At 41.2% G+C, this 15662-nt stretch overlaps 1 protein-coding gene across 1 annotated transcript in view; it reads left to right on the top strand.

Moving 5' to 3' along the window:
• The first annotated feature begins 3182 nt into the window (after positions 1 to 3182).
• Positions 3183 to 15662, top strand: part of NCAPG2 (non-SMC condensin II complex subunit G2) — a 47931-nt gene continuing 35451 nt past the window's right edge. The window contains exons 1-5 of the mRNA XM_075705599.1: positions 3183 to 3257; positions 6445 to 6636; positions 7644 to 7758; positions 8266 to 8423; positions 9865 to 9999. Coding sequence (XP_075561714.1) covers positions 3183 to 3257; positions 6445 to 6636; positions 7644 to 7758; positions 8266 to 8423; positions 9865 to 9999 — 675 coding nt within the window. The remainder of the gene's footprint in view (positions 3258 to 6444; positions 6637 to 7643; positions 7759 to 8265; positions 8424 to 9864; positions 10000 to 15662) is intronic.

Below are 15662 nucleotides of genomic sequence, written 5' to 3'. Positions count from 1 at the left end.
GAAAATGTTAGCAGAAGACATAAATACTACTTTAAGAAGTGGTATTTACACATAATATTAAATAAAATCTTCATTACATCATGTTTTAAAAATTACAATCCAGAAAAGTCCAATCAGATGTGAGAACTTCTGTGGAAATGATTGTTGGTTTCCTGTTTGTTTGCATAGTAAAGCAGCATATGCTGTACTGCTGTCACAACTATTTCAGTCAAGCACCTACCTCTCCTGAACAGCTAACAACACTGAGAATACTGAGAAATAGTATGCTACTGCAAATGCAAAATGGAAATATACAGATTAAGCCCTTAACAAGACATACTGACTGTGTTTGGTTTGCAGAAGAGCTCAAACAAACGGAACAAGGAATATTACAGAATCTGGAAGCTGATTATTCTTAATTCAAATAACTGAGTCCAACTATTTCCAAACACTGCAAAATCAGTTTGAGAAAAAACAGAAAGCAGCTATTTCCTGATACATTAAAAAATCCTTAGTTATCAAACTGCAAGTATCATCTGGCCTACATGGTCTCCTATAAATTCTGGTGAGTAGCCTGCTTAGCTCTTCATCGCTTTGGATGAAGAGTGCGTAATGCATGTGCTGTTCACCACGACTAAGATTAAATGTCTAGCTGTCAACACTAGCGACAGAAACATTCTTGGAGAAAAAAAAAAGTCACCAGTGTAATCAGATGGATGATGCAGGCTTTGCGAGCTAGCAGAAGTGTTTTTGTAAGACTGACGTCTGCATTACCCGAGATCCACGGAAGAAGGCATAGTGGTTCTTAAGCCTATACATGAATTTAACTAAACGTGTCTTATCCCCGTTTCAAGGCACTGAGACTGCAGAGAGCGCTACAGGAAGGTTACAGTAGGCCGGTACGTAGATTTACTCCGTCAGCCAGCTCTGAGTAATTGACTGGGTGCTCCCCCAGGGAAAGAGGAGCCTTTACTATGCAGTGAAGTGGGGCCAAATTTAAAACCGAGCAGCACAGCCTGCGCTGCAGCTGTCCGGGCCTGCCCGTCATCGGGCCCGGCCTCTCCAGAGGGATTTTCTCCAGAGGGATTTACTCCCGAGCGCGTCCCCTCCACCCCAGCTCCGCCGGCGCCTCCCTGCAGACGCGGGCGGCAGCAGCAGCCCGCGCCCCCGCCCCGCCCCCATGAGGGGCGGCCTGGGCGAGGGCGGGCGCCGGCGGGAGCCGGCACTCAGGGCCCGAAACTCACCCGGGCGGCACCTGGCTGCAGGCGGCTGTCCCCCTCGAGGGGCCGCGAACGCCCCACACAGCCAAGCGCAAAAAAAACCAAACAAAAAAAGGCGAACAGGTGCATTTTGAACGCAGTCCCGCGGCGGGGGCGGAGCGCTGAGCCCCGGCATCCCGGCCCCCCCCGCGCGCGCAGGCTCTCGCGAGATGTGAGCTCCGCGCCGCCCGCCCGCCCGCGCGCGCTCAACGGCCGCCGCGGGAGAATTCGAAAGGGGCGGCAGCGCGCGCGCGGCGGCAGAGCCAGGCCTCGGCCTCGCCCCGGCGCGGCGGGAGGGCGGGGAGCGGGGCCGCCGGGGCTGAGCGCTGTGCGCTGAGCTCTGAGCTCTGCCGCCTCCGAGCGGCACCCGCGCTCGGCGCCTCTTCCGGCAGCGGGGCGTCCGTAGGGACGGGTCCTTCCCTGGGCAGCGCTCCTGAGCGGCGCAGGCTCTGCTTCCGCCTGTCAGGCCGGGCCACCGCCGCGTTTGCTTCCCTCCTCTGCAGGCAGCTCCGCGTTACTGCAAACGTAACCCGTAGATCCGTGAGGATTTCTTTCTGAGGGAGCGCTAGGTAAGCGGCCCGCCTGCCTTCCCCCTCCCTCTGTCGGGGCGTCCGGCGGCCTGCGGGGCCCTGCCCGGGCCTGGCGGTAGCCCCGCAAGCGGGCAGCCCCTGGCCGATCCGGGACAGTGCCCTGGGTCGCCCCCCCATTGTGTGGTGTGGCTTCACGCCCTGTAAGGGCTCTGTGAGGCAGTCTCCCCGCTGGTAGGGATGAGAAAGGCACATCAGGAATCACCAAGGATGGAAGAAATGCTTAGGTGCGTAAATTAAGCTCTTGGTGTCAAAAAGTGGCCTTGCCCGTTTCCCATAGTTCTCACTTGACAAGAGAGAAAAGGAGAGAATATTTTGCTGCCTATCAGTACTTTTCATACAAGTAAACGCTGTTGTCGGGAGCAGTGGCTAGCTAAATGTGAGCCAACAGTGTGCGCTTGCAGCCCAGAAAGCCAACCGTATCCTGGGCTGCATCAAAAGCAGCGTGGCCAGCAGGTCGAGGGAGGGGATTCTGCCCCTCTGCTCTGCTCTGGTGAGACCTCACCTGCAGCACTGCGTCCAGCTCTGGGGCCCTCAGCACAAGGAGGACATGGACCTGTTGGAGTGGGTCCAGAGGAGGGCCACCAAAATGATCCAAGGGCTGGAGCACCTCTCCTACGAGGACAGGCTGAGAGAGTTGGGGTTGTTCAGCCTGGAGAAGAGAAGGCTGTGGGGAGACCTTACTGTGGCCTTTCAGTACTTAAAGGGGGCCTATAGGAAGGATGGGGGCAATCTTTTTAGCAAGGCCTGTTGTGACAGGACAAGGACTAATGGTTTTAAATTAAAGGAGGATAGATTTAGACTGGATATAAGGAAGGAATTTTTTACAATGAGGGTGGTGAAGCACTGGACCAGGTTGCCCAGAGAGGTGGTAGATGCCCCATCCCTGGCAACATTCCAGGTCAGGTTGGACGGGGCTCTGAGCACCCTGATCTGGTTAAAGCTGTCCCTGCTCACTGCAGGGGGGTTGGGCTAGATGACCTCTAAAGGTCCCTTCCAACCCAAAGTGTTCTATGATTCTATGACAAATAGGCGTTATGTGCTGGATACACTATTCTTTTTAAAAATAAAAGTATCCATTAAGATGTTTTTCTGTTTTAACACTTGTTTAGTAAAAAAAGGACTAAAAAGAATGCGTGCAAATACTGCAGCCTGGTGCTGTTACAAATATAAATGCTGATTCAGATAACTGTAAGGTATTTTGGAGGGGGAAACATCTTTTATTTATAACTACATAGATGAAGAATGTAAGTTCATACATTCTTCACTGAGACCAAAAATGGTCTTATAATGAGATACAGTACTTTCTCTAACATTTTTTTGTTTTGTGTATAAACCAAGGAAAAACAAGGCCACAATGAAACGCGAAGCATTTTTACAAGTTGTGTCTAAAGAGTCAATTGAAGACTTCTTGCGTTATACTCAGAGTCCTGTAAGTAAGCCATGATACATGTGCATGACTAATAAAATCTTATCTGTTATTAGTGCAGAAATTTTGTGACATAGGGACAGAAACTGCTTCGCTGGTACCTGCAGTGTGCTAGAAAAATTGCTGTAGAAAATAAGCTCAAATGGCACTTAATGGAACATAGTTGAAAAAGTTGTAGAAACTGAAATTTTGCTATTTCTAAACCAGTTAATTGTAATGAATGTAAGCTAATATGCAAACATAGCAGAGGCATGTTTCACTAGTATGTGTTCATTCATTTGATGGTTTAGGCTGTCCACATTCTGTCGTCTGTGTGTAATCATACTTGATAGTTCTTTTTATCACTGAATGTTTTAGAGATGTGATAGATTGCTGTCTCTAAATGCAGTGTGGAGAGAAGCGGGAGGAACAACAAAACAAATCCACTGAAATCTACTAATTAAAAGTTCATTCTCACATTGTGTACATGATATTGCATAGTAATCAGAAATAATAATTTGAATTGTGGTATTTGCCACTAAGCTTCAATCTGTCTGGTATTAAGATATACACTATTTCTCCTAAACATCTTCTGCTAGCCTTAAGAAATGGTGTTGTCAGGTTAGTTTCGTAATCTTTCGAATCAGTATTTTCCTAATATTACCTGTATCAGGTTAAAGTAAGTGCATCATTTGACCTCTATGTCCACAGAGGCATGAACTAATTTACTAATGCAGCAGCTGTATTAAACCTATGATTTCTGTATTAGGGATCATGTTCTGTGTAATAAGCTTAGGAATGTTTGTCTCCCAAACATCACTGAATCTCTTTTTCCAAGAAATTTGCTAGTTTTTTCATTTGCACTCCTGTATATAATTATAGATGACAACTCTGTTAACAGATTGCCTTTCTTGAAGTCTCCTTCCCATTTTCCCCCAAATCTAAACACTTTAACAAGAAACTATTCTGTCTAGGATAACGTACAGTACTTGAAGTGTTTCTTTTCAATTAATTTGGTCGTGTTGTTTCTGCCATCTTCATCCGGTAATCTGTCTTAACATATCTTGGTCTGTTTGGATTAAAAATTGTTTTTTCATCCTTTTATTTCTCATCACCAATTCAGAAGAGCTGTCTTGAAGCAGTTTTCAGCTGTTGCCAATATCTCTGGAAACTGCATATCACCGGCTATAATGAGTATATTGATTAAAACTGTCTTCGTGCCTTCATAGCATAAGGGAACATGAATATCCAGATTACTTTTTGCTTGTCTAAGAGACCTGAGTTATTTTATTCATTTCCTTTTGAAACCTTCAGTGATGAAGAGTGTTTGACCGTGTCTTATCTTAGGATGAGGATTCTCATTTTAGGATCTCCCTTGAATAATTCTTGCCTGCTTTTCTGGAGGAGGCTGTGGTAGTGTATTCTGTCCATTAGAATTGGATGTATAAATGCAGAAAGAAGAGGAAAGCATGGTTAAAGCCTCACTGCTTTCCTTAGTTTTCATGTTACATTTATGTCCTGCTTTTTCTGCATATTTTGTGCTCTAGCCTCAGAATTTGCCTTTTTAAAAAAAAGTTAAAGTTCTGTTCTTAGCATCGCTACTACTTTCAGTGTGTCTCATTTCTATACCTCTCCATCCCCCTTTAATTTTCCTTTTCCCTCCTCTCAATGTTTTGTTTCATTCACACCTTCTAAAATTCCAGGAGTTTGCTGATTTTCCTTCAAGGTTTGCCTTGGGCTTTTCACTTTTCTTTTTTTGTAATCTTTTTAAAATATTACTGTATTGTGGTGCTGTTCAGTGAAGTCTTTATCAGGTGCTGTTAAATTTTTCCACTAAATCCTGTTCCAATTCAAGAAAATAGATTATTTCTTGGACAGGAAAACAGGAATCACAGATATGACTATCATTCAATGACATCCCTTTCCCTCATAGGTTTTGGAATAATTCCATCTCATATCATCCCAAAGAAAGATCAGAAAGCTCTGGTCTTATTATGAATTCATTCTTTTTGTTCAAAACAGCACAATCTTAATATCCTGTCTTTTGTGCTTGTTTGAAGTAGAGGGCTGCAGAACTCCCTGTGTGGCCTTTGGTTTATTGTATTTTTTCCCAGCCGTTTCCAGAATAGAATAGAAGTTCTGCTATAAATATGTAACAGGATCTTTCTTCTCATACCCTTCTGGGAGCCTTCTAATACTTACTGCTGCCTCTTTCATTGTTTTCCATTTTTCTTTTTGTCTTCAACTTTTTTTTTTTTTTTTAATTCCTTTTCTTTTAGTGTATCTGCAAACTGAAAATAGTTTTATTTCAAGATCATGGGCATTCTCCCTCTTTCCGCCAAAGTGTTTTTAATCTGGTAGACGTTTACTTCAGTATTACAAGTTACATCTCAAAAATTGTCTGTACTTCCTCTTGGCTGTGTCTGGTTTTGCTTCTCATATTTTGTCTGCATATTGCCTTTTGTAGCAGGTTGCCTACCCTTCTTTGGTGCTAACGGGCTCTTTGTGTCTCTGAGGTAAATTCTTCTAGCAAGGTTCTTCTGAGGAAATAGTTCTGATCAGTCTCTTAGTGAAGTCTTTTATAGAGACTAACAGTGGCTTCCCATTCAGCAGAGCTTAAGAGGGAAGTATAGGGGTAATGTGCTCATGAGTTAGGTTTCATGGGGGGCTTTAAAATAGTGCCATACACAGGGCACTGTTCTGTGCAGATTGTACTCCAAAACCTGTAGTGCTGTCCCTATGGCTGTACTGACTGTTACACTTCTAGTCCTTGTGTAAGGGTTTTCTTTCAACAGCTATCAGCGAGCTATATTTAAGATAGCAAAGATATGATTAAGGACTTCAATTCTGTGCAGTTGTGAGCTTCTTAGCTAAAGGTATGGAATTGTCTCCATTGGGAACAAAGTATTTAGAACACATGAGAGACAGAAGTTGATGTTACAGGGACGTGATTTATGTTCAGTAGTGTTGCTGTCAAGGGCTAAAGACTTTAGTCTTAAAAGAAGCACTCTTGTTTCAAGGTAAGGAGTTAAGCAGCAGGAATTTCTTGTGCTATTTTTTAAAGAAATACAACTTCTAGAAGGTTCTATAACTCTAAAGGAATGGAAATTAATCCTTATTATAAAAAAGTGTTAATTTGAGGAAATACGATGATGAAATGTAAGCCACTACACTGATGTGGAATTGTGTGATATCTTCTGACTATTCACAGAAAAATACATTTGATCCTTTTGACTTGAATGAGCTACTTCAAGAATTGCCAAGAAAGCAAAAAGAAGTGCTATGGGAGAGACTGACGCAGCTATTGACAGAGATGTTGATGGAGAACCCTGTGGAAACATGGCAGAGGATTGAAGATAATGAAAGTAATAATGACATGGAAGTTGAGATAGTTCCAGAAACGGTAAAAATCTTGTAAAATAAAAATATCATGCATGTTTCTTATTTTCTGAGAAATAAAATGAAATATTTTCATAGTATCTGAAAACATGCAAGGGTTATCAAACAAGGTTGGTTCCAAACATCATCTCCCTTTCCCATTCTTTACTGACTTCTTAACTATCATTACTGGGTTAAGCTGAACTTATGATTGGTCTATATTATAAAAGATTAGATCTGCTGAATTATTTTAATTATAAAAGATGGGACTTAGTTTTTTCACTAGTTGAGTGGGCTTTTTTTATGTCTTATTTCAATAAACAAATGTTGATCTCAGATGTTCCTTAAGTATCTGCATATACTATAAGAAATTCACTACCTGTTTTATTATGTCATTTTACTGAATGAAGATCATGAAATCCAAATTTGAATGCCCCTCCCCCAAATTTAGCTTATACAGAATTTCTCTGACTCAGACCCTCATATGCTGCCTTCTGCACTGTAGTCCATGCAGTCTTGAGAATATCGGGGAAGAAGGTCATTTAATTTTGGAAGAAAAAAAGAAGTGCAGTGAGGAGATCATTAGGGAGACCTAGAAAATCTGTCATACATACAGAGGCCTAGAGAATGATGTACCTGTATCTACAGTCACCAGATCTACACGTTTTTGAGTTGCACAGGGCCCTGTTAGGTAGGGGCTTTTTAGTTCTGAAACGGATGTGTATTTGAGAGATTTTGTTGTGGATGAAGTTTTTAATGGCAGAATGGATACACAGGTACAGTCACTGAATTACCTACTAGCTGGAGCTGAAAGGCATTTTCAAACTTTTTGAAATGGAAGTGCTTTCAAATCTATGCCGTTGCCTCTTCTTATTTAATAGGTTTTGGGTGCCAGTATACTCTTTGTTCAAAATGGAAGCTAAATAACAATTCAGCTTTGCTCTCTGTTGCTAAGGTTTATTTCTTGTCATAATTATCTTCTGAGTATAAAATAAACTACAGAATTGTTTCCTTGACATTGCTTTCTTTCAGAAACAAACTGTAGCTGTGATCCAGGGAGTGACAGCCGTGGTTACTGCTTCCATACCTGCAGTGGATGAAACTGTAAACTACAAAGCTCTTCTAGAATGTGTTTTTATAGTAAATGGTATGTACTTATCTGTTATAGAATACAGCATTATACTGTTTTTTTAGCAGATGAGTGTGCTAGGCTTTTTGTTTGACCTGACTGGCCTGTGGAACAGAATTTACAGGAGAAAAGTTGGTACTGATGTGGGTTCTTATGTGTGAGACAAAATTAAGGGAGCATTTACTTAAAAATCAGTTACACAGTCTAAAAGTTGGAACCTAAATAGTTTTCTTTCTCCCAACTGTTCACCCAATGATAGATAACTTTCCTTATTCTGTGGCTTATAGTACTTTTAAGGCAAAACTTAAGATCACTGTTAACTTTGGATCATTGTTACCAATCCAAAAACTTGGCCAAAACTTTAAGAGTTAACAAAGCTGCCACAGTTAGAATAAGCCATTAAGATGTGTAAATGTGGCAAGAGCTGGTTGACATTGTGAGGTATAGCTGGTGTACTAACAGACTAATGTTTTACAGGAATAATTTGGCTCATTGCAATAAATGATTACTTTATTACTGTTGTAGGTATTCTTCCTGCATTACCTGAATCTGAAAAAATCCTACAGGATGCTATCCAACGTGTATGTGAAATGTGGTGGGAGAAAGGACTGGAAGGGAAAGAGCAGCTAGGGAAGACTCTATTTATCATTCTGCTAAGAAAAAGCCTGAATAAAGCTGCTACGGTATGCTGAAGCTATATTGCCTTTTAGATTACTACCGAATATTCCAAGAAAGATTATCCCTCCAAAATACCTTTTAGTTCAAATTAACTTGTTTTCCATGTCCTAGTGCCTCTCAATTAATGAAATAATTAATACATGGTTACATGTTGGTTACAAAGTGTCTTCTGGGTGTTGTTTGCATAAGCAACATATTAAAATGTTGCCTTCTCCAGAACAAACTAAAGATTTTTCGTGTCATTTTCGCAACTGTCCTGGTTTTGGCTGGGATAGAGTTAATTTTCTTCCTAGTAGCAGGCATAGTGCTGTGGTTTGGATTTAGCATGAGAATAATGCTGATAACACACTGATGGTTTAGTTGTTGCTGAGCAGTGCTTACACTACTCAAGGACTTTTCAGCTTCCCATGCTTTGCCAGGTGCACAAGAAACTGGGAGGGGGCACAGCCAGGACAGTTGATCCAAACTGGCCAAAGGGCTATTCCATACCATATGGCGTCATGCTCAGTATAGAAATGGGGGGGAGTTGGCCGGGGGACTGGCTCGGGGACTGGCTGGGTGTCGGTCGGCGGGTGGCGAGCAATTGCATCACCTGTCTTTTTTCCTGGATTTTGTTCCTCTTTTTGTTGTTTTCCTTTTTATCGTTATTATCATAATTATTATTCCTTGATTTTAATTACTAAACTGTTCTTATCTCAGCCCACGAGTTTTCTTACTTTTGCCCTCTGGATTCTCTCCCCCATCCCACTGCGGGGAGGGGGCGAGTGAGTGGCTTTGTGGTGCTTGGTTACAGGCTGGGGTTAAACCACAACAAGTGAACTGGGTTTTTTTTTACATTCTCCTTTTTTTTTTTTTTTTTTACATTGTCTTTTTTTTTTTTATTTCTTCACTCATTTGTAAAGCCCAGTGGCTAAGGTTTAAATAGCATTTAACTCTTTTAGTTAATCCAGATCTTAAGTACTAAGTTCAGCTACTCATAGAGGTTTCTTATGTGGGAAGCTTCTTTTTCTGTCACTCTGTATTTCTACAATCTTTTTTTTTACTGTGTGAGTTAGAGTATTGTAGCATACATCTTTTGCACTAACCCAATAAATATCTCCTTTACTTATTTCTTTCTTTTATTTTTTCCTGTTAATGGCACTCATTGTATAAAGTTTAAAAAGTGGAATAATACAGTTTTTATCTATTTTGCATGAAATACCATCTTTCTTTCTGTACTGAGCGTGTCTTCAGTTGTTGCAAGTCAGTATTTCTGCAGTTAAACATATTTTAGTAATTTTTCCCAATGATGTGGTGAAAGTCAATTAATGTTCACCATTTTACAATCTGAAAATCTTCTATCTGTAACAATGCATTTCAAATTCATTATTTAAAATCCTTTAAATGCTTCTTCACATTAAAGCTATACCTGCTTCACTATAATGTGGCCTTTTTTTTTCCTGCCAGGGTGCAGATGTAGTTCGTCTATGGAATCTGCATCAGACGTTACTTTGTTTTGATTATGATTCTGAGGAGAGTAATGAAGTCAAGGACTTGTTGCTTCGTTGTTTTATGAGTGTAAAACACATTAAAAAAGAAGAGGTAAGCAAACTTTTATCTTACTGTGATTTTATGTGAGTGGGCTTTGGTTACTTTTAATAGTTTTACATTAAACCTTTTTTTACAGTACAGTAGTAGCAATACAAGACAAATCAGCCCTGACTCCAAGGTATAAACGGTTGATATTTCTGTTTCATCTGGAAAACCCTTTATTCCTATTTCCAACTTAAATATAAAAGTACATGTTTAAATCATCACTCAGGTTCTTGTATCCTGAGGTAATAAGAACCAAGTGCTTTGCTTCCAGTGCATGTTCCTCAATACTTAAAACCATTCCCTAGTATAATTCTCTTCTTTTATAGCAGTTTTTCTTTTATTGGAGATAGATAACTGTAGCAAAGTAATTTCCCTTCTAAATGATTCCATTTAGAAGATTGCATTGCCATAGTCTGTTTTAAAAGTAGCATAAGAAGAACTCAACTTTACAGCAAAATGAGAATTATTTTATTTGACTACCTATATTTCTCTCGGTGAAGAACTGCTGTATTATAGTTTTTAGTGTGTACCAAGATAGTAGTATCCAAACTTCTTTTTCTGGTTAGGTGACAAGACAACCTGTCTCCTAAGTTTTAACTCCTCCTTGCCTGTTTAAAATGCATATATTCCCTTTCATGGAATATGTGAACTTTTGTCAGAAAATGAGCTCTGAGGTTGCTGCATGATTGTGGCACTATGGGCATATGGGGTTTTAAAATGGTGGTAGGGAGTGAATTGGGTGAAATGTTTGATAGACCAGGTTTTGGATACCTGACACTAAGGGTTTTTTTTGTTTGTTTGGGGATTTTTTGTTACATACACATTGCCTTAGTACATCCCAGTTTTAGTCAAAACATATGAAAATACAATGTGTCAGGTAGTCAAAACATATGAAAATACAATGTGTCAGGTGGGAAAGGAAGGAGAGAAAACATAGATAGAAAGAGGGAAGACAAGTAAGACTTTAACTGATTTGGTATTTGGTTTTATGTCCTTGGTATATTTCATTTTAGGTCATTTTTTGTCCTCTTGAAAAAGTGTGTAGCTGTATGCTTTCTTTGTCACAGTACTTAAAATGCCTTAGCTATATTTGATTCTGTATTAATAATTTTCTTCTATTTTATTTGAATCCACTGCATCACTTTAATATTTCATATTCATATAGGCACAGTAAATAATTGGAGATTATGTATATAAAATGAAACTGCTATCTAGGCTTCAGAAGCAACTTCTTGTTGTTATCTTTTTTCTTCCACATCTTGTGAAATTTTTAATAAAACACGTGTTAATTACTACACACCAGTTTTTCTAAAGAAAGGTTGTACATTGAATCTTTAGGTGAAACACAGCCTTCAGTATGAAACTTTTTTTAAATTTTGGGAGAAAACCGGTAAGAATCAGACTTTGTACTCGATCTTTCTCCTGGCATATCAAAACACATCCCCTTTGTTCCACACAAATACACAAGTTTGGTCACACTTTGCACATTTACTTTTCAGCCCAAGCTTTTGCTCTTCCTTCCTTCTTGTGATTTCTAGTCTCTTCACATTTTGTCATGTTTTCTTTTTCATATGTCTATGTCTTTCTAGGTAGATATAGAGAGCGTCTTAGTGCACTCTTTGCTCTGGCCCGTGATCATTAGTGGTTTAAATCCTTAATCCTGAATCCTTAGCTTTATGGCTAGAAGGATTGGCTGAAAGTAGCAGCTCCCAGCTGGGAGTTGAATTTGCATTCTGTTAGTCCATCCATTCTTTTATGATAAAGGTGAAAGATCTAAAGCACTGTTCACAAATATAGACTCTTATTGATTACGTCCAATCTTCTCACCAGTTCTTTCCATTGAATTATTAGTATTGCCTGCCAAGAATCAGTTCTGAGTGCTGAAAACTTTGAGTGGGCTTGGGGAGCTTTCTTAATTTCAGAGAATATCTTTTTAATATTACTGAGGTTTGTTTATTAGCCTAAACCTCTTTACAAAAAGATACAAAGGCTATTGGTGCAGCTGACATCCATATTCACTGTTGCCAGATTCAGCTGTGGACCTGGTCTGCTTATTAGATTATGATAGTGGGTAGAACTTGATAGGGTATCTCCCTTTTCAGGGCTTCCAGGACCTGAAAGAGCTTCAGGCTCTTCATCTTCAAGCCTGATAAGCTCTCACATGTAATCAAGGGTAATTTGGCCATTCTCAGACTTTTTGTTAATTTTAATCTGTACCTGTTTAGGAATGCTCTGGGTTTGGTTTTTGGTTGTTTTTTTTTTTTCTCCCCCCAAAAAAGTTTAACATGGGAGGGAGAGGAAATAATAGTTGCTGCTCCTCCTTCTTTTTCTGATTATTCCTAAGTAAAGTTGCTGAGCATTAATGTTAGAATTAAGGAGTTTGATGTTGGAAGGGACCTCTGGAGATCATCTAGTCCAACACCCTTGTGCAAAGCAAAGTCAGCTCAAGCAGGTTGCTCAGGGCTGTGTCCAATTGGGTTTTGAATATCTCCAAAGATGGAGACTTCACAACCTCTCTGGGCAACCTGCTCAAGTGTTCAATCACCCTTACAGTGAAAATAAAAAAAATAAAATAAAACTGAAAAATATTCCTTATATTTAAGAGGCTTTTCTTGTATTTCAATTTGTGCCCATTGCCTTTTGTCGTGTCACTGGAAACCCACAGGTATCATCAGCACCTCTCCCTCCACCGCTCCCCCTTGAGGCAGTTGTGGATTGCAGTGAGGTCATCCCTCAGCCTTCTCTTCTCTAAGCTGTACAAACCAAGATCATTCAGCAATTACTGTCATGGGCAAAACAGACTTGACTTGGGGAAATTAATTTATTGCCAGTTAATAATGGACTAGGATAATGAGAAATAAGAACAATCTTAATGCACCTTCCCTTCACCCCTCCAGTCTTTGCAGGCTCAACTTCACTCTGGACTTCTCTAACTCCTCCCCCTGAGCGGCCCAGGAGGATGGGGAGCAGGGGTTGAGGTCAGTTCATCACACGCTGTCTCTGCCACTCCTTCCTCCTCACGCTCTTCCCTTGCTCCAGTGTGGGGTCCCACCCATGTGAGACAGTCCTTCACTAACTTCTCCAGCATGGATCCTTCCCACAGGCTGCAGTTCTTTATGAACTGCGCCAGCATGGATCCTTTCCCTGCGGTGCAGTCCTTCAGGAACAGACTGCTCCAGCGTGGATCCCCTGTGAGGCCACCTGTCCTGCCAGAAGACCTGCCCCAGCATGTGCTCTCCAGGGGCTCACAAGCTTCCTTCAGGGCACATCTACCTCCTCTGGTGTGGGGTCCTCCCCGGGCTGCAGGGTGGATATCTGCTCCACCGTGGACTTTTGTGGGCTGCAGGGGGGCAACCTGTGTCACCATGGTCTTCATCATGGGCTGCAGAGGAGTCTGCTCCTCCCCCTGCTTCTTCACTGACCTTGGTGTCTGCAGGGCTGTTTCCCTCACTTTCTTCCTACTGTTGTTGCACAGCAGTTTTTACCCCTTCTTAAACATGTTATCACAGAGGTGCTGATTGGCTTGGCCTTGGCCAGCAACAGGTCCATTTTGGAGCCGGCTGGCTCTGGCTCCTTCTGACAGGGGAGAAGCTTCTAGGATCTTCTCACAGAAGCCCCTCCCTGCAGCCCCACTGGCTACCTAAACCTTGCCATGTAAACTCAATACAGAAGTCACTCTACATCCTTGAGGAAACTAGTTAAAAATAAGAGGGGAACCACAACACATTCTGGAAAGACCCCAAGATAGGGTTCAGTTAATAAGGTGTCTGAAACCAATTTAGACATCTACACAGGAGCCTAATATGTACAGGTCCTGGGAAGGTTTTAATTGCTTAAGTGTAAGTGAAAGACCCGTGCTGTTAAATGGCCTAAGTTGCTTCAGACATCCACATGAGGCTGGCACATAAAACACAGGATCTGTCATAGATCTCTGCCTTCTAGAAAACCACCTGAGTGTTTAAAATTGCTCTATGTGTGTTCAGTGGCATACTGCCCCTAGTCAGTGGAGTTAACAGAAGAATTCAGCTTCATAAAGCAGTTACTAAACAGCTGATCACCTGAATCACTCTCCAGGCAATTAACATTCTAGGGACTTAAACATCCAAATTTAGACGTCTCAGTTTGTGAGCTGAAACATAACTTCAGTGTGTGAACTGCCATTACAGATGCAGAATGATAACTGTCTGGGATTTTTCTAGCTCTGCAGGCAGGAGATTTAAGCGTTCACAGTATTCAAACCATTTTCCTGTTGCTGTGAAACTACTGTACTTCTGGTGCAAGTCCTTCTGTTTTGGGATTTTGCATCCTGATGGAGTTTAGTTTTAGTGGCAACCCGCCTCATGTGTGTTCTCTAGTTTCCCTGCCTGGCTCATTTTGCTGACGGTAGGTTTCTTGTAGCAACATGTCCAATATGCCCCCAGTATCTCTGCTGGACCTTTTTCTTACATTCTGTGTCTATTTCTAAAATGCTAATAGTCATACCAAATATCAATGTGATGTATGAATTGCCTTGAAATGAAACAGAACTCCTATGTATCAGGGCTAATATTCCTTTTATTGCCTGCAGGCTTGTTCTATAGTTCTTAAGAAAAGTATACCTGATACTTTTTAGAGTACATCCCAGAGTGTAGCTCCATAGCCGTTTAAGCTGATGTAACTCCAGGTTGCAATGATCCTGTGTTGCCTTGGGCTAGCATTCCTCTTTTCCTCTCTGCAGTATGAATGCTCAAGCAGCTGTGTCATAGGTTGATTCAAGGAGGTATCAGATCAGGTTTTTTCCTAGTAAGATTACTTTTCAGCCAGATTAACTGCCTGGATTGATCATATGCAAGGATGAAGGGAAGGGGAGGGTCAGGAATGCGGTATTCTGGTTCTAGATGAGATCAAACTGATACAGAATTGCACATTTATGCCTCACTGCAAGATCAGGGTGTTCATTTTTTCTGCCTTCCCAGATTGTGCTATTCAACAGAGAGTAATATTTCTCAGAGGCTTATTTTCGGGCTGCATTAGTGGAGTGATGCTCTGAATTTATCTCTCTCTGTGATTTATGGAAACATTCTTGTTCAGGTGGGGTTTCCAATCAAACAGCTGGAGAGCCCTGCAGAGCATATAGGTATTGTGTTTTAGAGGTAGGCCTGTCCTACTCTCTTCTTCCTTGCTAACCTTCTGTGTGTGTATACAACTGACAGTCACTTGTACTATGTCCACAAGCACAGCAGTACAAGATGCTCAACATTCTGTTAACCCTGAAGATGACAAGTTTGCAATCTTACTCACCTATCACCAGTTAACCTCTCATACCAAGAATGTTGATAACAGTAACCATTTCAGATCCATTGATCACAAGCAGCAGATTAAATTAGAGGCACTTGCTATCATTTTCAGGATCAGGGTCAATCTGTTGAAATCTGAGGCAAAAAAGAATTGGTTGAACTGCTGAAAGCTCCTTTGTGACTTTTTTTCATCTGTCTTGCTGCTGGGATTGTGGAAGGTGAGATGAGTTTTGCCTCATCTTTGCCTTGTTGAGGCAGGACTCCCTTGACCTTTTGGTTTGTCAGGGATGTTGATGGAAGAGTGCACCACTGGGACTCCAATATATGTATTACACCACCGAAATTGGACATAAGTGACATTTTTTTTTATTAATTTTTTTTTTTTTTTTCTGG

The sequence above is a fragment of the Pelecanus crispus genome, chromosome 2 (assembly GCF_030463565.1).
Source record: "Pelecanus crispus isolate bPelCri1 chromosome 2, bPelCri1.pri, whole genome shotgun sequence".
Classification (NCBI taxonomy): Eukaryota; Metazoa; Chordata; class Aves; order Pelecaniformes; family Pelecanidae; genus Pelecanus; species Pelecanus crispus.
The sequence above is the reverse complement of the archived record's forward strand: the minus strand, read 5'-3'. Positions and strand labels throughout refer to the sequence as shown.